General features: G+C 36.1%; 1 protein-coding gene across 5 annotated transcripts in view; it reads left to right on the top strand.

The window, feature by feature from the left end:
• LOC109104292 (rho guanine nucleotide exchange factor TIAM2-like) overlaps positions 1–24,412 on the top strand; it is a 99,947-nt gene that overhangs the window by 24,228 nt on the left and 51,307 nt on the right. For 2 of the 5 annotated variants that reach the window (XM_042774443.1, XM_042774442.1), the window contains exons 2-4: positions 18,399–18,483; positions 18,854–19,958; positions 23,825–24,296. In XM_042774443.1, coding sequence (XP_042630377.1) covers positions 18,861–19,958; positions 23,825–24,296 — 1,570 coding nt within the window. In that variant the 5' untranslated portion in view covers positions 18,399–18,483; positions 18,854–18,860. Of the gene's footprint in view, positions 1–11,853; positions 12,186–18,398; positions 18,484–18,853; positions 19,959–23,824; positions 24,297–24,412 lie in introns of those variants that run through there. The other 3 variants (XM_042774444.1, XM_042774441.1, XM_042774445.1) reach the window with 3 other exon arrangements.

A 24,412-nucleotide genomic window follows, 5' to 3' on the forward strand; every position in this document is an offset into this window, starting at 1 on the left:
AATTATGATTAAATTGTCAGTAGAAATTCGTTCCACACTCTGATATCAGGATGCCATATTTTGCAGACATATACAGTGGAACATTAGTGCTATGTTTCAGCAAAGCCTAGCGTGTCCCCTTCACCTTGGGGACCACTCTCTTTCTCAAGAGTGAGGATAAGCGATTGGAAAGCAGAGGAGGGTCACCTTTTCTAGTCAAAGCAGGTTATTCTGCTCCTTCGGGTGAAGCTTGTCTCTGCCTCCTGTCCAAGCGTGAACAAATGGTACATGGTGCAAATCCTTTCTCGTCTTCTCTGTGAATGAACAGCTTGACCTGCCCTAACCTCTCAGTGCTGAGGCATCTGTTTGTCTGCTCAGGTCCTGTGCAGAACAGCATCACTTCTGCTTAATCTCAGATGTCCTGTCCAACAGGACAAAGATAAATGACCATGAGAAATGATGGCACTCCTGTAGCACTTCTCCGAAACTTAGTGTGCAGCTTACCTACAGTAGAGAGCATTTTAAGGCATCATAGGCTCATCTATAAAAATTTTGTTCACCTAGTATTTTTGTGTTATTTATATTAAATGCGTGTGTTAAACTGTCCCATTAGCATGTGCTTTTTGTGGCACACTGTCAGCGTATGTCATGTTTCTTAGAAGGCAGCAAGGTTTTGGAACAGGGTGTATGTTTATATAGTAAAAATTAGTTTTTCTGTGGTGGTGAACGTCTAAGTAGAGCATCTATGTATTCTTTACAAATATGTGTTATATTGCAGTGCATTTTTCACAATTTGTCATATTCACAACTGTGTCTCTTTGTGATTCTCTGTTAATTCCAAGATCCCAACTCTCTCTGGTGTGAAACCTGTCCACACTCCCACAGTTTGGCTCTGATCTGCAGTCATTAATAGCTCACTGACTCAGAGTACGATTGTCTGGATGTCTTTGCATTCTGAATCAGCCTAATTTTGTAGCAGAGATTTTGAGGCTGATAGTCTGAGTATCAATACACAACAATCCCCTTATAACATGCATTTATGCTTGAACAGTTATATATATTATATTTGAACAAGTATGAAACAGTATGTAAAAATCACCATTCATTTGTAAAACCTGGCAACAGTTAGCTCTATATCAGGTGTATTCAATTAATGTTAAGAGATCTAGTCTCTATATTTCCTTCCCAGCAGAGCTCCGGACAGTACTTTTCTGGAATGGTCATAAATTTCCATCTGGGCAACAGTAGTGCTTTGTAAAAGGAAAAAATTCTAAGCAGTCCAAATAGTCATCAAATGTAAGGATATGGGCCCCGAGAGCCAAAGCAGTAGTGGCCATAAATTTTTCTACTGACAAAATGTTTCAAATATTTTATCAGTTGAGCCCAATTGTAAATGAATATTAAAAGGTTAAATTTGATGGGCTATTTTTATTTTGTAAAGATATCTTTGTATGGCAGAAGGCCATGTGACTGGGAAAAGATACCGTATTAGGAGTTTAGGGGGGGTTGACCATTTTTATATTGTGATGTGTACAGCTCCGTTGTTTTGATGCTCTGCTCAAAATGACGATAAAATTGTGCTACCATTATCAGTATTTCTCACTGTCCGTTTGGAACCACAGTCTGCTATTTGAGGACTCATCTTCTATATTGTGCCTCATAGACTTTTTCAAGTAGTAACTTTCTTGTTCTGCTGATGAAGTCCAACACTAGCATTGTGTTAATTAAATGTCAATCTCAACTGGAGGAAAAATACTTTTCTCTCAGTGTTTGTTGTGTTTGTCAGTATGATTGAATGTTTAGATCTACTAAGAAAGCATACTGTAACTTTCAGTTTAAAAGTTCCTTCCCATCCCAAAAAGACCATCTGCAGAATTAAGCTATGTGTGTTTTAATATCAGACAGATAAATCATTTGTTTAGTAATTAGTATAGTTCTGAATCATGAGTGTTCCCCATTGGTACTTATTAATGTATTAATGTCATTCAATCAAAACAAAGTACTAAATCTACAGTTTTGCTGGCTGAGGTTTCATTACTCACATAGTAATATCTGTCTCATTCGACTCTGATTTCATGCATGAACCTGTCAAAAAAGCTTACAGAACAAATCAAGCTTTGAATTATCACCATTTTTGGACCAGATACATATAGTCACTCTTTTCAAACCATGTTTATTCCAGTGAAAACACAGTGTCTTATAACCTCAGTGCTTGATGCACCTCAATTGAGGGTTCCTTATGCACATTGAGTTGTGCAGTGTGTTTTGTGTGTGTCTGTTTGGTTAAGGGAAACCTTGCACCTTTGAAAAGGAGATGTGTTACCAGTCTTCTGCCTTCTGCTATCTCACACTGCTACCCATAAAATTATCAAGAAAAAAGAAAAGAAAAAAACCTGCTCCACTCTCTGGACCATATCTCCATTAACAAGATCTTCAACATAAACAAAGATAAGACACTGTAAACATCAGAATGCAGTTCCTCAGACACACCTCAGGTCCTAGATTTGACTTAACATTTGTCAATGGAATCGTTAATCCTTTGAAAAATATCCTTTGCAGTCCAAAGTTCATAACTGATCTGGCTCTGAGATTCTTAATCAAAAGGTATCATGACAGTAGATTTTATTTTTATTAGCCTCACCTCTAGTGAAATGTTATGGCTGTTTTACTGAACTGAATTACAAATTCAGCCTGTGAGGAGATGTTTCAAAGATGCATGAAAGTCTGAACTGAAAGAAGAAAGCCCTAAAGAATATTTACAAACACATCAAGCAGTCTTTAGTGATGAGGCCATGGCATGCTGTTATCTTGCAGTTTTAATATAATACCTAACCTTTTGGGCTTTGGGTTAGAAGGTCATGTTACTGACAGTCTTCATTGCTGCTCTTGATGTGTGTGTTTGGACCCAGTAATTTAAAATGTGCCTAACTCATTGTTCAAAACAAATTCAAATACACAACTGCAACTACAAGCAACATTCCTTTTCTCCATTGTTTGGAAAAACAAGTAGTTTCACTTCAAAGCACTGGCTGAGCTACAAAGTGACACGTCAGAACACTCAAACAAGCGTTTATTGAATGTTTAACAAAAAGGTTTTGAAAATGCCTCAGAGCCAATCTTGTTACAGTTTTTTAGCCAACAAAAATAGCTTACAGTTTTTGCATTTTAAGCCTGGGATAGGATGAAGTATTGTAATATCCAAAAAATTGCACAATTGTCTTTCATGTTTCTTGTGTGTAAAATAGAGGCTGACATTCTTTCGGGAATCCTGCGGGTTATGGGAATCCCGCGGTACGGGAAAGAAAATCACTATTAATCACATGATTGGGATGGGACAGGAAAAAAATTAAGGGGATTAGGCAGGACCAGGAATCATAATAACACTATGATACCCAACTTTATACACAAATATACCTTTTATATAAATAAAGTATATATTTTGATTTTGATCTCAATTCTAGTTGCCCTGTCTCTTTATGCTCTCCTCTTGTTTGCTTTGGTGTGGCTGATTAGGTGAATGACGTGCTCCACACCGTAACAGTTGGTAGTGGTAATGCACCAAGTTGGTATGACAGTGCCAACCACCAATAATATAAGAGAAGGCGGTGGCTTCCCCATGCACTGTGTAGCCGCGAAAATCATAATCAAAATGGAGTCTGCTACGACTACTGTCGGAAAATGACACCTTAGTTGTGAAGACTTGTGGTTGCACTTAAAGGCAAAGCAAAAAACATTGTTGAACCAGATTAATGTGGGAAACTATTAATTGGTTATTCTACAATTAATTGTACTAATTATACTACAATTGGAAAATACAATAAGTTGATAAACTGTTTGGCATGATGATGTTTAATGTCTCTGACAACACCATTTAGCAACTTGTTAGCAACCTTCTTTTTTAAGAAACGTAACTGTTTTTTTTTTTTTTAAATCACGAGTGGGGTGTAACTGGAGTGTGTTATGTCGTAGAATAAAACGTGAAATTATTTTAGGCTTGTACTAACCACAGACCTTATTTTAGGGGATTTAATCAAACTCCCATTTAAAAAACCCATTGACTCTGGGACGGTGGAACCGGAAGTGCTAAAATGCTTTCGGGTTTTTGCCTACAAGTGACGGAATAGTCCCACCTTCTGAATAAAATAGCCAGTTACTGATTGATTGGTAGTCATTCTATCACTGCAGCTGCCGTTAGAAACTCACGCTTATGACTGCGCATGTGCACTGGCTGGTCCTGAAAAATAAGCTTTTTTTTAAGGCTATTTAATCATAATAAATAACATTCGTGGGACAGTTAATTTCTGATTTTGTTGCTGATTTGACATTTGTAATTTAATTGTGAGTTCAGCAGGCAATTTTTAAGATTTCAGGATGCCCCCATTCATTTAGATAGGACTAGGTCTTTGTTGGATGAAATAAGATGGCTTGAGTGGTTCGTTGGTATTGTGGCCGAGTGGTGAGAATTTTTTTGTTGGGGGGTTTTTTTTTTTAAAAAAGAACCGAATGAGTCTGTTCAACTAACTGTCTTAAGTTTTTCAAGGTTTACAGAGGATTCTGAGTGAGTTGCTGATATTATGCACATGCGTTTCATCACCGAGGACTTGAACGAGCCTGATGCACAATGCAATAAACAAAACATACTGAAAATGTGCTTATTAGTAGATTTAAAAAATAGGCCTACATTTTTATTAAAACATTAAATGTACTGTTTATTGTGCATGCAGATTATATGTTAAGTTGTTAAAATAAATCAGTATGTTTATAAAACTGGTTTATTCTTTCTATATACTTGAGAGAGACATGCAGAAAATAGGAGGCAGGCTCAGCGCTTATTTGATTACAGCCGTTACTGGGGAAACCTCTCTCTCTTGCGCTCTACAAGCACCTCCTGCTGGCAGAGAATGAATTTGCATATGCCGCTATGGGAAACATTGCTTCTGTTTTGAATATTATGAAATATTTTAATTTGAATGTCAGATTGAAATGAATGCTGTTATTAGAGTAGTTCATCTTTAGCATAAGCGCGACTAACGCTAATATAATGAGCATTAGAATTAAGTTTCTTTATTAACTATTTAATGCTCCTATAACATTTATTTGGGTAAAAAACTGGATGACATGATGATGTTTACTATTTTTACACACCAGATGCTTTTTAATGAATTGTGAATCTAAAATATACGTGTTAGAGAATGTAAAAATGGTCAACATTGTGTTATATCAGTCAGAAAAGCAGTTCTGGGCTTTTTTTTTTTTTTAAGCTAACTTAGTTGTTATTCTTGGCTTTAAAGTTCAAAATACCTTTAAAATTAAATATGTACACAGCTTGGATTAAATTTAAGTATAGTAACATTTTTTATTTAGCATGTTTTTGTGGTTTTGCTTTGGTACCAAAATTGGTACAGAGAACCGTGGATTTTCACTGGTATTGGTACTGAATACAGAAATTTTGGTACCGTGACATCACTAATATAAAGAGATCATATATTTTCACAAGATTTGGATTAAACTGCTCAGTTTATATCGATTTATTTTACATAGCCTTTATATCCTTTTTGGATCTTCTAAATTCTGGTTACTTGTACTTTACCTGGACAGAAAAGTTACGTTTTTATTAAAAATATCTTAAATTTGTGTGAATTTTAACTATAGTCTTATGGGTTTTCAAGAAAATGAGGGTTAGTATTTTGTGTGAAATATCCCTTTAATGCTTCCGTATCCATACTCTGTGACTCCCTCTGATTCTTCACTGACTATGTAAATGAGGCTTACGGCTGAGAACTGACTGAAAAATCATCTAAGACACTGGCAAAATCTGTCTCCCAGAACCCAGACCACATCAGACTCAACCTTGATTTCACTGGACTTTAGCACCTTGACGTGACAGATTGCTCAACAGAGGACACAGAGCAAGTCTGGTCAACCTTATTCAATTTAGTGGTTTAGATAATATGGTTCCCTCCATATGTAATGTGTGTATCAGTGGAGATAGATTACAGTGGGTACGGGCTGTGGAGAGGACTAATGTCTGTGGGCAAAATTTTTACACCCATTTAATTTCAAAAGATGGTTCACTTCATAAGAAGTATATTCATGTGTGTTTTTGTCTCTTCTTCTTCATCCATCAGTATTTGGTCTTCTGAACCAACACTGAACCTTCACAGATTGGTTCAAGTGATGTGTGCATACACATCTGTAACAGATTTTCCTTTGTGGCACTCGTTTTTCTCATGCTCTGTTTGTCTCTGGAGGCTGGAATGTCTGGCAGTGTGATTAATTAGCAAGTATGTTAGCTTTTCAAATTCTTTGTTCCTGTTTACTCATACATCATCCTCTCGCTATTACAAACAGTCTCAAACAATCAAAAGAGATACTCCAGAGGTTTAATGATGCGGCCTGACATGCACTGATGTTTACAACCACTGTCATTTTGGTTTTTCTGTGTGTCAGTGACTTACTGGAACTACATGATAGCTCTTGCGGTCACATTTAGGAAAGAGTTAGCAAATTCCAGCATGAGAGTTGAGTGAAGAGTGTCTCTGCTGATTTCCAGTGTCTGTGTGACGGCTATCATGGACTACACAGATTGACAAGAATATAAGGTGATTGAAGCAAAGAACCCGGAGAAGGAAACCTAGTGCCAGTACTGAATTCACTTGAATGGACTGAAATGTCAAACAGATGTAATACTTGTTTAGGGAGCCAAGTGTTGAGTCATTCTGAAAATGATACTGGCTTCTAAATGCGGCTGGACTGATACTCTTTTGGTGTTTGGTTCACTGTAGTAATATTTTACACACTCATGACCCACTGTATTTTGTGCTGTCCCACAAAATTCCTGACCTCACACAGTTGTTCTTGTCAATTAAATGTAATTCTGCTACATTGCATGTGTAATCTTAATTTTAGTGTGTTAATGTAGATTAATAAAAGAAACTGTTTGGGAACTGTTGTTTTTACATAAGTTTCATAATGTCCCTTGTACCTGAATAACTTTATACTGTGGCAAGCCTTTTAGGCAAGGCAAGGCAAGTTGATTTATATAGCACATTTCACACACAATGGTAATTCAAAGTGCTTTACATAAAATATATTTTTTTAAATAAATAAATAATAATGGCAACAAAAAAAACAAAACAAAACAAGAAATTTAAAAACTTTGAAAAATATTTAAAAAATGGTTTAAAAGGTTTAAAATGAATTTAAAACAGTTAAGAATAGAAATGATTATACATAAAATATAGTGCAATCAGTTCAAACATCGCACAGTGCTCATTCAATAAATGCACAGCTAAATAGATGAGTTTTGAGTCTGCATTTAAATGTGACTAATGTTTTAGCACATCTGATCTCTTCTGGAAGCTGGTTCCAACTGCGGGCGGCATATTAACTATTATTAACATATTTGTGTGAACCCTTGGTATTTCTAACTGACTCGATCCTAATGATCTGAGTGGTCTGTTAGGTTTATATTCAGTGAGCATATCTGCGATGTATTCAGGTCTTAGGCCATTGAGTGATTTATAAATGAGAAAAGTACTTGAAAATCAATCCTAAATGTAACTGGAAGCCAGTGTAAAGACCTGATGTCTAGTGTGATTTGCTCAGATTTTCTGGTTCTAGTCAGAATTCTGGCAGCAGCATTCTGGATGAGCTGCAGATGTCTTAATAGTCTTCTTGGGAAGGCCGGTGAGGAGACCATTACAATAGTCCACCCTTCTGGTGATAAAGGCATGAACAAGTTTCTCCGAGTCGTGACTGGAAACAAAACATCTAATTCTTGCAATGTTTTTTAGATGATATTACGCTGATTTAGTTAATGCTTTGATATGACTACTGAAGCTAAGGTCTGTCTGCAGAATCACACCAAGATTCTTGACTTGGTCTTTAGTCATTAGACCCCTAGAGTCAAGGTATGCATTCACCTTGAGAACTTCATCTTTGTTTCCAAATGCAATGACAGTTTTTTCCTTGTTTAACTGGAGAATGTTCTGGCACATCCAACTGTTAATTTCATCAGTGAATTGGCAGAAGGAGTCAATGGGGCTGTAGTCATTTGGCGATAAGACTAGGTAAATCTGGGTATCATCAGCATAGCTTGTGATAGGCAAATTGGTTCTTTCTCATTATTTGACTTAGTGGAGCATATACAGGCTAAACAAGAGCGGTACAATAATTGAGCCTTGTGGGACTCCGCATATCATGGACGCTTACTTAGACTTATGCTCTCCTATACTCACATATTAACCTCTCCCTTCTAAGTATGACCTGAACCATTTGATTACCATCCCAGAAAGCCAGACCCAGTTTTCCAGTCTCTCTAGTAGTATGTTATGATCGACAGTGTCAAACGCAGCACTGAGATCTAGAAGTACCAGCAGCACTGATATTTTGTCAGAATCAGAACTTAAGCGAATGTCATTTGTTATCTTAATGAGCGATGTCTCTGTGCTGTGATGCGGTCGGAAACCAGATTGAAAATTGTCCAGGTATCCATTTGAGTGTAAGTATTTGTTCAGCTGATTAAGAACTACCTTTTCAATAATCTTGCCTACAAAATGAAGATTTGATATTGGTCTATAGTTGCTCAATATGGTGTTATCAAGATTGCTCTTTTTCAGAAGGGGTTTAACAGAGTTTGGAAAAGTCCCTTCTAAGCACCCTTTTGAAAAATATGTGGGAAGTGTGTCAAGATAGCAGGTTGACGATTTAAGGTGCTGTACTATTTCTTCCAAAATTTTGCTATCAATTATGCATTAAACGTAAGTCTCAACAATTAATGAAAAGACAAACTGGAGTCAAAATGAGTCAATTAGATATATTGTTACGTTTTAAAGGAAAGTGTTAGGCTAAATATGCTGATGTATAATTGTAGAGTTTTTAAAGGGGTCATATGATGCTGCTAAAAAGAACATTATTTTGTATATTTGATGTAATGCAATGTGTTTATGCGGTTTAAGGTTTATTTTCCATATAATGTACATTATTGTTTCTCCTCTATGTCCCGCCATTCTGAAACGCGTCAATTTTTACAAAGCTCATCATTCTGAAAAAGCGAGGTGTGCTCTGATTGGCTAGCTATCCAGTGCATTTTGATTAGCTGAATGTTTCAGGCGTGTGACGAAAATGTTACGCTCCTTAACATACTATGCCGTCTCCCAGGCCAGCAGAATGAGACTCAGTCCAGTCACTCTGCTCGTGCACATCCCATCATCGGTTCTCTTTTAGCAGTTCAGTCAATGTACTGTTAGGAGTAACTGAATAACTAACAGTGATATTTGTTTATTTTGCATCAGAGGGAAATAAACTGAATAACTTAAGTAATTTGTGGATTAGTGTGTACTGGAGATGCGAACCATTTCAAACGATTCAGTTCGATTTGGTGAACTGGTTTGACCGGTTCGACAAGAAGATCCGGTTAAATAGAAAGATTCGTTTGCGATCCGGACATCACTAGACAAGACAAAATCAATAAAATCCATTACAAATGAGGCATTTTGTTGCATCCAGTTGGGGACATAATTACTGATTATAATGACTTATACTGTCTTTTTACGTGTTGTGTTGCGTATCGCGCTGCGTAAACATAAAACCATGTCTGCATTTGTGATCTGAGAAACAACAACCAACAAGTCTACTCTACTGCTTAAAACTCGTATTTGAATCATCATTGGCAAATTATTTAAATTTAAAAAACGTACTTACAGGCTGTGAGTCAGAAGCGGCAGACTGTCCTTGCAAAGTTTGAACTGCCCCACTTTATAGAAACAGCCATTGTGCCACAGACGCATTGCAGGCTACTGGTCCAGGAAACAGTCATCATCGTCCATAAAATGCACAGCACGCATCTGAATATTTGGGTTGGATTGTTTTGGAACAGTGTTAAAATACAACATAACCATTGGTTTCTTGTTGTGTCCTCTTTTGGAAGGCCAAAGAAAGTAGTTTCACTTTCACAACGAAACACACAGCTACTTCACAACATAGCAGCGACGGCAACAGCAAGAAAATAAACGTTATGCCTTCTTTCTTTGCGTGAACATTTGGGTGGCGTTATGCAAATCTTCCCACATAGTGACGTAGAGATGTGGGGGTGTGTTAGAACGAGGCGTTTAGGGGGTTTTGGTTGACTCTTAACTTTTATAAAGAATATCTCTTTGGATTAGAGACTTTAGTCTCTAGCAACTTTACAGATCTTCTTTATGCCAAGAGCTTCTAACACTCCAAAGAGAAAGGAAAAATTGAAATCGCATCATATGACCCCTTTAATATTGTGGTCACTGTGGGTGAGAAGCTATTAATATGAAGCAGCTGACTATATATTTTTTACTATATAAGTGTTTCTCTATCATTTGTTTTGTAAAAGCATTAAGCATGACCCTTTTCCAAATGGCACCCTAAAATCCATCCATCCAAGTCCACACTTTTTAAACTAAAAATGAAAATGACTTAATAGGCAGTCAGGATGGCCGTCCAGACCTTTCACTCTCTGTTTGTTCCATTAAGGTCCCATGTGCTGAAGCTAATAAAATCAATGCATCTATGAAGCTTGTGTTTTTCAAATAAAGCTAAATAAAACTCATGGAAGTGAAACTCTTCTCATACAGTACTACAGAAGAGTTCTTGTGAGTTCTCTTTAATGTTAGCTAGTGCATGTTTGTACCGACAGATGCTGTTAATTAGTTTTGTGCACAGCCCAGTAAAGGCCAAAGTGTATTGTTCTGAGTGTAATTAGCAGGATCATGCCTTTAGAATATGTATGACTTTGTGTCCCTAATCCCCACAAAGACATTCAAATTTCAAAGGCACCAGCTCCTTTAAACATTCACAACAGCAACTCTTATTGTCACCCTGACCCTCTTTACTCAATGTATTCTTTCCTTGTTGAACTAATCACCAGTCACTGCATGAAATCGTTTAAAACATGATCTACCAATAAGGATAATCCATTGGATGCTTATCTTTATGAAAATAGTAAATTATAGAGGCTGTTCTTATCTGCAATAAAAGTGAGCAAAGTAATTTCTGTCCTTTGTATGTTTTTGAAAAGTCTTACTTACTTACTTACAGTGCAGTGTCCACAAAGATTTTATTTAAATTTTATTTTGAATCAAAATGCAACTCTAAAGAGGCTTGAACTGCTCTTTTTGTTGGACATTCATAATGGAGTGTAACACCTTGTCGTAACCAGGTGTGAGAAAGATCTGTTTTTCATAATTAAAGAGATAGTTCTCCCAAAAATGAAAATTCTGTCATTAATTACTCACCCTCATGTCATTCCAAATTCTTAAGACCTTTGTTCATCTTCTGAACACAAATTAAAAATATTTTAGATATTAAGATATTTAGATATTTTTGGTGAAAACCAAGAGCTTTCTGACCCTGCATTTTTTCATATTTCATGTCTCTTATAAGTTAGAAAAACAAAGATGTAGTTTTAGATCCGTTATAACATTTCACACCAAAGACTGCTCATGCAACAAAACATTTCTTATTTTCATATATACTTGCTAGGGATATTTTTTGGCTATCTATACCAATAAGCAATATTCTACAACAAACTTGTCTTGATGATAATCCTGTTTTTGGCTGCATGGCGTTGTGGTTTTCTGAATGAGCCAGTGTGAATGAACTTTTTGTTTGACCTCAGCTGAGAAAGAATGAAGTGTGTTTTGAGGGAGCAGGCTGGAATTGAGGGTTGCTTATAAGATTTTACTTAAAAATAATGTGTGCTGTCATCCATCCTCACTATAATCATATTTTGGGATTTGGTTCCACAGAGTTGAAAATGAATCCTGCTTTAACCCCTCCCCCTCTCCCCCTCTACCCATCCCCCCCCCCTCCTTTTCTGTCTGCCCTTCCTTCTGTCCTCGTCTTTCAGGCGGGCTGGAGACTGCGCCTTAGTGTGGGGGTGATGGTGCTATGCAGGGTCAAATAGCACTGTGGACATGGTAATCTTTGGTTAGCGCTAAACCCCCAATGAAAACTGCAGGAGGTTCAGCCTCTCTCAGCTTTGCCTAAAATAATTTGTGAGTAACTTCAGGAGGACTTTTCAAGGAGTTTTTGTTACCTAAAAACAAGAAACACTGCCTTGATTTGCAGCACGAGACATCAGATTTTCCCCTCATGCTGAAGCAGTGCTGTCCAGAGCGGGAGTCACTGACAAGCCTGGGAGGGAGTTTCCATGTGTGCCTGTGTGGTGTTGTGTGAGTCATTTTATCTTGTTTAAGAACGTGTCTTTCTATGGGAGCTATGGTTGAGATCAGACAGACTGCATTTGTCTTGCTTCTCAAAGCATTATAGATTAAAGCTTTTCCACAAAGGTAAGGGAAAGGTGTTTTTTCATCAATGCCTTTGTTACCTCTAACTGGATTGGGGGGGGGGGGGATTTGTAGCAGCAGGTGTAGGCTTAGTGACTTGTTGTTAGTTAACTTTTTGCTGTCTGAATCATTTACTGTTCATTGAAACTTCATTTGCCTACAGTTCATTTTAAACCAAAGACTTCTGCACAGGGCAGGTCTGTGATTGATTGAACTCTGGTCAGTGTGCTCAGATTGAATTGTCAGTATGTCAGTATGATTTATAAGATGGAAAAATGTGCTTTTGGTGATGATCACAGAGTGTCAATATTTGTATTATGATGTTGAAATATTCCATCCGTTGACATTTTACAAGAACCCAGTCTGATCTCTCACTTATTTGGGCCATAATGTAAAATAAAACATGAAGAGAACTATACCTGCTGTCCATGTTATTTTTCAGCATAATAGTGTGTGCGGCTGTTTGTTAGTTCAATATGCGAGGCTTCCAGTGTCATTTGCTTCAGGTTATTTTAGCTGTACAAAAACAGTCCGTTATGCTGCGTGATATTGCAAACTGGTTTTTAGTGCATTTGCACTTAGTTATTCTTCTAGTAATTAACCTATAGCAGATAATGAAATAGTAGTCTCAGACATTCATATAAAATAGTTTACTTTTGTGGTGCAAAATAAGATAGATAAACTTCTTTTTGCGTTTTGGATTTATTCTTTTGGATCTGTAGACATGGTATTTCTTACCCTACACTCAGTGAAGGTGAAGTTGTTATTTGTTTTTATTTATTTATTTTTTTAATTATTTATCTTTTATTTAGTCTTCCACTGAGCATGTTTACTTGCATACTGTTATGCTGGTAACTACCAAATATCATCTTATTGAAGTAACGTTTTACCAGTTAACATGCAAATTGATAACCCAACAATGCTGCCATAAGGTCGCTTTCCTTTCATATATTACACATGCACTTAATTAATAAGCTGACTGAATGCAGGTTGAGGTGTTTACATGCCAGTTGAAATCGGGATAAGGGGCAAAAATCTAGCTATGTCGATCAGTTTATGCTTAAGCTGTTTATAATGCACCCACACAAAATTTCTCTGCTGATACCGATTGCCATTTATTAACAACAGAACCCAATCTATTATATTCAGCTGCTATTTATTTTCAGATATAATAATCCCAGTCAAAAAAGTAAATAAAATAAAATGTTTGTATAAATGTTTGTTGCACATAGGGTAGTTTCCATAAAAACATGTCTTTGTCAGATTTATTCAAACATTTCATACAAACATAGCATATTTTTTCAGTTGTTTTCAATGGGCGGCTTTGCATATTTTAAAAACAGCCTATATATATATAAAGGTGAGTGTATATATATATTGGAAGTCATATTTTATTAAGAACAGCATATCATAACAAATATGCCACAAAAACATTTAACCGGCCCCAGATCCAAAAAAAAAAAATTATAATAGTAAACAGAGATTGAAGAAATAAAATAAAATAAAGTAAAATAAAATAAAACAAGAAAAAGTAAATTAGAACAAAGATTCAGATCATTTAATCAGACTCCAGACTACCACCAATATTGATATGAAAAATAATGCTTGGAGATACATTTCATTTGCAATGGGTCTGCCACATTACTACTAAAAACTCCTCTGAAGTGCTCTCAAGCGCTCACAGCTAGGCAGTTTGAGTGCCTGCCATTTTCAGTTGGTTAAAAATGCTTTGACACACAGCCTAAATGTGGAGGAGATGACTCTTGTTTCCAGTGGTGTAATGTAAGGAAGTAATAATACTTTGTTTCAGTACTTAAATATTTTTTGGGAGAATCTGTACTTTACTTGAGTTTTTATATTTCTGTCAACTTTCAGTTTTACTCCACTACATTTCCTAATTAAAATGTATACTTTTACTCCAATACATTTTCCTGAAGCATATTCATTACTACAAAATAAAATCAGAAGAACACATACTGTATGAAAGCAGACTCCTAAAAAACAATTGTGCAAACCAGTGCTTGCACAACCACAGATGATTTCATTTTCCTCTCAAGTCAAGGCTGGGGTGTGCGAAACAGTAGGCTATATTGTCTGCGCTAATATCGTAAGTGTTGTTTTAACGATGTGCAATCTGACATTTGAGTAGCCTATATGACAAAAACACACACAGAGAGTGCGCGCACACAATACATGACTTATTCTATTAAAACGCATTTAGAATCATCAAAATTCAAGGCATTCTAAATTGTAGACGGCAAAAATACCCTGGTAGCCTATATTTATATAATTGTATATAGTTAATCTATATCACACGAAGAGTACTGTTTTTGTTTCCAGATATCAGCATAACAAATGTAGGCCTAATATTGATTTTATACAAGTTTAATAAAGTTAGCATTAAGTGACTTACATTTTAAACACAGCATTGACTGTTTTTGTTCCAAACAAAGATCTCAGTACAGTTTTGCATCTTTGAGCAACACAAGTACGGTGTTTCCTTATTGAACAAATCGACTGAATGAATAATTCAGTCGATTTACTCATTAACACAATCAAATGCTTCCTTCCTGAATGAATCAGTCATTTGAATGAATTGGGTGACTGCCACCTGGCGGTTTTAATTTCAAACTATTTTTTTTTAAATATCAGTATTCAAAGCATTATGTATGCATTTGTAACTGCAGGCTAAATGCATCCATGTCTCCTCTGAGCTTCATTCAATTGTGTAAATACATCTAAATGCCACTTCAGATGCAGATTCCAGAAATGTTTTCTTACGTTGGAATGAAAGAAACTAAGTAACAGATGATGTGCCTCTTATGCTTATCCAAAGATACAAAAGGGAAGAAAAAGTTAAAACTGAACACATATATTTATTTTATCCGCTTCCATTTTCTATTTACTTGTACTTTTACTTTCAATACTTAAGTGTAATATTTAAAAAAATACTTTTTATACTTAATACTAATACTTTATACTAAAAACTTTTACTCAAGTAATATTATATACGGTGACTTTAACTTCTACCAAAGTCATTCAAAGTCATACTAAAGTAAGCTGTCACTCTACATTTAGGAGCGTCAAAACAGCATTTATTGTTCAAATGTGTGATAAAATACTTATCAGAAATAACAAAAGCCCTTTGCGATTATTGGAAGGAAGACACAAATAATGTTTGGTGAATGCAAGAAGCATGGACCTGGCAACCCTGGCTTGAACTACAGGTGATTCATAGGGTCAAATAGAACATGCATTAACGCTATTTTTTCATTGGCATTAAAGTGAGATTTCACTGATTATCGGCTGTTTTTAAACAATCGAAAATGGAGAATAATTTGCTGTTATCCTCCAATATTATTCAATGTTATTATGAGAGGTAGCGTAGCCTGGCTTTATATATAATGCTGCAAGTATCAACATAACCCACTATATGCTGCTTCAGAGAGGGCCCCCGTTTTGCCCCCTAAGGAAAAAAAAAAAATGCTATGCCTGTATCTAAACACTGTTCTCAACTGCTGCTGTCAAGTTATGGGGATGGTAATATGACGAGGGAGAAGGTGAACTAGGGGGTTCATGTCTAATAATAAAGAATTATCTTATGTAACAGCAGGAAACTAACTATGACAGAGAAAGATATGACGGACGAATGACAGTGTTGGAGGCTCCATTAGGCTTCTGTTATGTTCTGAACGTAAATGATGTACCTTTGCATGGTCATGCTTTTGGTGCCAGCTTGGCACTAGAAATTGCGCCATCAGCTGTACTTTCAAGGTTGTGCGGTTCCCGGCATGAACCTTTTGGCATGTAAAGTTCTGTAAACATCTTGTAAACTTTTTTCTTTTAAAGTCTTTGTTATTGATTGTAAATTACAAAAATCGTTGTATCTCTGCCAAATATTGTCTGATCCTAACAAACCATACATCAATGGAAAGCTTATTTATTCAGCTTTTAGATGATGTATAAATCTCCATTTCGGAAAATTAACACTAATTGACACTAAAATTAACACTTAAGACTGGTTTTGTGGTCCAGGGTCACATATATATACATATATATACATATATATATACATATATATATATATAATAGATATATATATATATCTATATATATATATATATATATGGGTCAAAGACGAGACGTCACCATTTTGGTGTCCGCATCAAATTACATTTACAAAAGTAATTTTAAATGCATAAAAAAAATTGATGGTGTCTTTCCAGATGTTTAAGGTGGAGATGTCACAATTTTTCATGCAACCCCATACCATCAGAGATGCAGGCTTCTGAACTGAGCACTGATAACAACTTGGATTGTCCTTGTCCTCTTTAGTCCGGATGACATGGCATCCCAGTTTCCCAAAAAGAACTTCAAATTTTGATTTGTCTGACCACAGAACAGTTTTCCACTTTGCCATAGTACATTTTAAATGAGCCTTGGCCCAAAGAAAACACCTGCGCTTCTGGATCATGTTTAGATATGGCTTCTTTTTTGACCTATAGCGTTTTAGCCGGCAACGGCGAATGGCACGGTGGATTGTGTTCACCGACAATGTTTTCTGGAAGTATTCCTGAGCCCATGTTGTGATTTCCATTACAGTAGAATTCCTGTATGTGATGCAGTGCCGTCTAAGGGCCCGAAGATCACGGGGATCCAGTATGGTTTTCCGGCCTTGACACTTGTGCACAGAGATTGTTCCAGATTCTCTGAATCTTTGGATGATATTATGCACTGTAGAAGATAACTTCAAACTCTTTGCAATTTTTCTCTGAGAAACTCGTTTTCTGATATTGCTCCACTATTTTTTGCCGCAGTATTGGGGGAATTGGTGATCCTCTGCCCATCTTGACTTCTGAGAGACATTGCCACTCTGAGAGGCTCTTTTTATACCCAATCATGTTGCCAATTGACCTAATAGGTTGCAAATTGGTCCTCCAGCTGTTCCTTATATGTACATGTAACTTTTCCGGCCTCTTATTGCTACCTGTCCCAACTTTTTTGGAATGTGTAGCTCTCATGAAATCCAAAATGAGCCAATATTTGGCATGACATTTCAAAATGTCTCACTTTCAACATTTGATATGTTATCTATATTCCATTGTGAATAAAATATAAGTTTATGAGAATCAGTTGTAAATTATGTAAATTATTCCATTCCTTTTTTACTCAAAATTTGTACAGTGTCCCAACTTTTTTGGAATTGGGTTTGTACATATATGTGTATATATTTTTTTGTAGAGAGAGAGAGAGAGATACAGATATAGATAGATATATATTTTGAGATTTATTGTTTGTTTGTTTTTTTTTTATTGATGAATTCTTTTGTTACCAACATACTTTAATCTTTTTTTGTGTTCCACCAAATTAAAAACATATAGGTTTAGAATGACATTGGAGTGATTAATATATGCATTCACATATATTTAGTTTTGTTGAGTGTGGTCATAGAATGAGTAAACATGAGTAAAACACTGTGTGATAACAGTGAACTTAGGTATACAATATAAATCCAATTGCAGTTGCTAGTGAAAATGGCAATGACAAAATATAGCACTAAATTAAAAATTCAAATGTTACAAAAAATTTACAATAATGATGTTGTAATATTCTAAGCAATAATATAAAAACACCGATGTTATATTTTACAAAAAAGTAACAATTTTGAAATGCGGTGATGGTTGAATGAGTGTTACAATCAGTGTTGCATAAGTTTTTTTGCAATAGTAACCCTAGAATGTGATCAAACAGTTTAAAATAGCTGGGGTAAGATATCTAAGCATTTTTATGACTACAGAAATATGTTATTTCAGTACACACATTATCCCACCGGTCACGATTGTGACTGAACATAAAACAATTTTTCACACACTTTTACAAAACAAATTCCAACAATAATTATTGATTATTTCAAAATGTAACTTTGATTATTATTAATTATTGATTATTTCAAAAGGTAATTTTTTGGAAAAACAATTGGGATTAAATGGGTTAAATAGCTGAATCTTAATTTTTGGGGGTTACAGGCTGGGAGAAAACTGTATATGTGGTCTAAGATCAGTATATTTGTTTTTTTTTTTTTTTTTTTTTTTTTCACAGATAACCATAAAACAGTTTAACTGAAACGGAAGGACAAAATGGTGAATATGCAGACAACAAGGCCACAACAGGCCTAACTGCCTTGGTAAGTCTGTACACCACTGTATATTGCTGCCATGTGACCCACAGATTGCTTTACAATGTACTTTACTGGAAAATCTCAGTCACTTGTTGCAGACTCTTAACTAAACTCATTACTAAATCAGAATCAAAATACACAGTAGACGTAGTCCATAAGAGAAATATTTAAAACTGTTCCTGGAGGGCTGCCTTCCTGCAGACTTCAGTTCCAATCATGCTCCAACACACCTGCCTGTAATTATAAAGTAACTCTGAACACCTTGATTAGCTGATTTAAAGAATAACCATACCTTTTACTTTGAGATCAATGGTAAATCGTCTCCATAGGTTAAGTGTTGCGTGTCACTGACAGAATCATTTTCTTGCTCTTTTAGATCGAGGATGGGAAACTCTGAGAGCCAGTATAGCATCCAGGACTCTAGAAGCAATAGTTCTAACATCCCTGGTAGACACAAACCTTATTCTTTCAAGGGCCATTCTGCCAAAGAAGATATTTTATCACCTCTAGGCTTTTGGAATGCTTGTTCAGGATATTCTGGATTGAAGCCCAGAAACATAGGGCGTGGCTCCTCCCCATCAAAGAGCAACCGCACCTTTATGTCCCGTCAATATGACTACATCACCCATAAACTAAAGAGTGGTGCCAATAGTCAGTGGAATGGGGTTGCTGAGGACTTGTTGCCTGGTGGCTGCTTGACATTGCCTTCTGAAAATGGCTGCTTATATGGTTGTCACAAGGAGAAAAGGAACCCTTGTACTAATTATGCTAACACAATGAAGATGCTAGAGAAAAGTCCCAGGCTTGCGGAAATTGAGGATCAGAGAATCCCCAGAGTCGTTATAAAGAAAGATGGTAGTGTACGAGTGGAATTCCACAACAGTTCCATCAGCCCCCTTATTTTGGATGATTGCACTGGACCAGTTCAGCTCCTCAAGTTTTCCCCCACCTTAGAGTCCAATTCTAGAATATCTGGTGTAACACCATCATTACAAGCCCATTTTGGAGCTCCACAGGCAGTTGCCAGCTTCAAGAGCAGTAAAGGTAGCTCTCTGAGCTCAGATGGCTCCTTGTATGACTTGCCCTGGGGGACTAGTGTTGAACTTCACGATTCAGACAATGGATCCCCTAACAGCCAAAGTATTCCAACAAAAGTGGGTTTTCTTGCTGAGCAGTTGCCTGCCATTACTACAGCTGACCTCTACAGGGATCCCAGAATTGCTGCCACCTTCCCCACAGTTAAGGATTTGCAGTCCTCAAATAATAGCCATTTTAAGCACAGGTCCTCCTTTGTGTCCGTGATGGAGGAACTCGGGTCAGAGGAGGGCCCAGAGGAAAAGCAATATCGCTCCTTCACCCTACCTAGCCAGAAACCAAAGACTTTTCTAGACAATAATGGAAAGAAAGTGTCCATCAGGAACAGATTTAGGCGTATTAGTGACTGGACTGGAAGTTTGGCCAGGAAAAAAAGGAAGTTTCAGGTAAGGACAATTTTTTGGTTGGTTGTTTCAATTTTATTTTCATTCCACTTTATTTTATTTAGAAAGTCGGATGATGTAATTGGATTTAAACCAATGCCAACCCCTGCCTTTTTAAAATCAAGTTACTTTTTAAAATCAGTCTTATATTGTTAGTGGTGCTTGTTGAGGCAAGCATTGCCATTACTATTACATTACTATTACCTTATATTCTTTTAGCTCTGAAGCACCTGCATAAAGGTACTGGCAAAATTATTGATGACTATGAATGTGTCAGGAAAAAATAGCAAGGAGATATTTCAATAATTTATTAATAAACTAGTGTTTTCTGAGTCCGAGTCTGCAAAGATGAAGCTGATGATTCTGACTAGTCATCTCCACAGTACAGTGGATGTGCCTTCAGTGAGAAAAGCACCTTTTTCGATTTAAATTGTTTTGTTTTAGAGTAGATATTTCAAGCTTTCTATATATTTCTCATATCTGTGAGGCATATATCTTATATATGCTGAGTTTTGGTTCATTTTTGTGCTGCGCTCCAGTGCACGAGAGACCGAGATGGCAGAAAGACGTTTTTCTTTATTTTACTAAAGCACAGCATTTTGTTGTTATTGTGAGTGTACACAAATAAAAGTATACTTTACAGCTTCGATTGATTTATTACTCTTATTTACACACACACACACACACACATACATATACACACAATATACACATATATATATATATATATATATATATATATATATAAAATGATTGTGTATATATAATATATATATATATATATATATATATATATATATGGACATATATGAGCAAAAATGATTGTGTGAAGTGTTTTAATGGTTGTTTCTACTGTTATTCAAGAAAAAAATAATTGGTTGCTTGGTGACTTTAAAAAAAAAAAGCCACTGCCTCAATGTATTTGGTAGGGTTTCTTAGTAAACACTTGCATTGAGATGGATTTAATAGCAAACATTTATGTTGTCTAGATGCTTTATGCATGCTTTAATAGCGATTTCTTGGAAATGAATTTGACAACACACATTTATCTAGTGTGAAGTTGATTTCATTTGAGAAGGCTAAAGGATTCTTGAAATCATAGTAACTTGAGCTGTGAGTGTTTCATATCTATGGATTTTATGTTAGGCAAGTCAAGTGTTGATTTGAGAAGGCTAAAGGACTTTAGATTTTTTTTGCAATTTTTTTTTTTTTTTCATCTTTAGCCACATGCCTTATAGTCAGTGCAAGCATGACTGATGAGTGCAAGCATTAGTCCATTGAGTTATTGACTGTTGTTACTTATGCTAGGTGCCACTGCAGGCACTATTGCTTTACCAGGAGCACATGTAGTGCATATTATCGAAATCTACACACCATGTCAGTTCAATGAGACAAGCAACCCCTGGGGCTCTACCAAAAGAATATCGGGATACATTGGAGCTGAAAACTGCAAAAAGGTTTAGTGGTCTGAAGATGACAGGATGATGTATTCCTCGCAAATGCAGTGTTTGGCATTTGGTCGGTATCAAAAGAAAGCAAGGGGTAAATTCTGTGGAGTTGAAGAAAATGGGGAGTTGATTAATTAAAGATTGCATCGGAGGAAAATCAACGTTGAGTATCTCATCTTATAAAATAAGTGGAGGCTGTATATCAGTTGTTTCTGCTCTCTGTTTACATTTATGTTTTAGTAGCTGATTGTGAATGTGTCTTTTAATGTCTTATTTGTTGTATTTTTGTGATTTCATGTGTGATTTTTTTAATCATCAGAAGTAAGACATTCCTGTTTGATTTTTATGCTGCATTTAATGGAAAAGAGTGGAATAGCTTTTTGATATTTTCTGTAGAGTCAGTGTCTGTGGAAAGTTTTGCAAGCCGGCATTACTCTGCTACTACTCACTTTAGAATTGTAATATGATATGATACAGCCTAGTTCTTTAATCAATCATTTAAAAGCGGCTGTTTCTTCTGCTCATATAAAGTAATTTGAGTCACTTTGTATTGTTTTACTCATGTAGACATTTATAGTATGTAGACATGGAGTAGCTGCTGTCGCTAATGAATTTCATGCCAACTTTGTAATAAATTATAATGCGGTTTAGAGATCCAGAACACTCCCTTTGTCACCTTTGACTGTAACTGTGAATGTTTGTATGAATCCAGTGATCAGATTTTAATTTAAGGCATAATAATAAAGTCTTTAACAAAGAATGCACTATATTTTAGTCTCTGTGTGAGGTGGGGAATTCCAAGAATTAAATTATTTCCTATATATATATATATATATATATATATATATATATATATATATATATCCAATTATAAATTAATGTAACTTAGGCAAGGTTTGAAGTTTATTTTTGTTTTTGTCTATTGAATGTTTTGTTAATTGGTGCTGGTCACTAAATTATAACTGTGTGTGTGTAAGTGTTAGTGGGGTTTCTAAGGTTGAACAGGTCCTGCAGTCCCTAGATCTCTGTAAGTTTCAGAGGCAAATGTAGTGTCCTATCTTTATTGTATTTGTATTTATTGTATTATTATTATTATTATTTTCTTCTTTTGAGATGCTCTGTTTTGTAATTTTGGCGTTTGGAAATAAAATCCCTGAAAGTTGTGCTGAGACCCACTGCCTCTGTTTTGTTTTTCCCACTGGTCACATCTTTCACACACATTTATTATTCAGTGAAAATAAATGTTATATACTTCAGTGAAAATCAGATCACATTTTGTGATAATTTTGTGCTGATATCAGGTTAATCATAATCTTAACTGTGAAACCATCTAAATGTATTATAAACCAGATGAAATGCTTCAGCCCAAGAAACACTCTTAATCATTTTTTACAGTTTGACAGCCACAAAGACCTTTTGGTAGAATTCAGATATACACTACTGACCGACTGATAGAACCCTAGTAATATGATAGCTTCCTGGATCACTGGACGGCTTCAACATGGATATGCATAATCATGTGGCCATGCCAACTTGTTACTTCAACTTTTTCAACAGTTTACATTCAAATCTCCACTGAATGCCAGACATCAGTTGTAGTTTTACACAGAGTGTTGTTGGCACATCTGAACCCTTGTGTAATTAGTGTCAGCTGCTGGAGATATGTAGACTTTGAAGAAAGATGCTTGAGAAGGACCCTCCAACTCAGATTTCTTTTGAAGTGTGCTCCTTACTAGGAGCAGAAGGGAATTTATGCTCTTAATGAGATTTTTCAAATGACACTCCTTTAAAGAGCAATCTGTGTATTCCATGGTGAATGAGGAATGGGGTAAAGAGATGTGCCCATGGCTTTCATTTTCCAAAAAATTGTGTAGTATCATGGCAATTTGAACTTGCGCTTACTGTCATGCACCAGCAATAACTGACTTATTTTGTTTTAGTTTTATTATTTGAGGTTGTTGCTAAGGCATAATTGTTGCTCAAGTCTCTGCCCTTAAGTATTAAAGTACCTTGTATCATAACAATTGTGCTATTGACCTGAGGTATAAAACTTAATAACCAGTAGCACAAATGGTATGAGTAATATTTAAAACAGTCTCAAATCATTCATATTTGAAATGGCCTCAGTCAAACAAAAACAAAACAACACATATGTGTTATCTGTGTTAAAGGAGGAGAAGGAATAGGCTAGCTAGTTCATGCCACTTGAACACCAAGAAATGCATAGCAACAAAACACTGGCAACTTTAGCATTAACGAGCACCACTTACATTTTCTTTCAAATAAAAAAAATACAATAAATAACCCAGTTTTTGTATTTAAGTGGTTTTAAAAAATGATAATTTAATGATCACAAGTAAACACATTTCAGCATAAATGTAACCTCAGCCTTACAATATTTCTCCTTTGCTGTTGTTGTAGGAGCCGAGATCCAATGAGCCTGTCGATTGCTTTGATAGTGGCGTGGATGGACTCACTGCCGATACCAGTTCTCCCTCTCAAGTCTCCAGCTTTCTGACAGTTCCAAACGGCATGCCTCAAACCCGCTCTCACTCTCTGTCACTGAATACCCACAGCAGCTCTGCCGGTGCCCTTCATTTGGGTACCGATATTTTGCGGCAAAACATCTACAAGAACTTCATGAGGGAGCTGAAAACTCCAGCAGAATGTGGACGAGAAGATTGGCACGAGAGCTCCTCAGATGAAACAGAGAGCAGTAGTCAAGAAATCCTTGGGTGTCTAGAGCAGCTGGACTTGCTGTTTGAAAAAGAAAAGGGTGTAGTTAGGCGAGCCGGATGGCTCTCCTTCAAGCCCTTGCTCACTGTACACAAGGACTGCAAATTAGAGCTAGTGGGCCTTCGAAAATGGAAACAATTCTGGGTCACTCTAAAAGGTAAGTATGCCATGATTGCTATAACGACCACTGTGATTTACAGTGCCAGTCACCTTTGTGCAATAAGGACACACTAGGACTGCTTAAAGTGACCAGTGATGACCAAATTTTGTTTT

Source organism: Cyprinus carpio, chromosome A17 (genome assembly GCF_018340385.1).
Source record: "Cyprinus carpio isolate SPL01 chromosome A17, ASM1834038v1, whole genome shotgun sequence".
Classification (NCBI taxonomy): domain Eukaryota; kingdom Metazoa; phylum Chordata; class Actinopteri; order Cypriniformes; family Cyprinidae; genus Cyprinus; species Cyprinus carpio.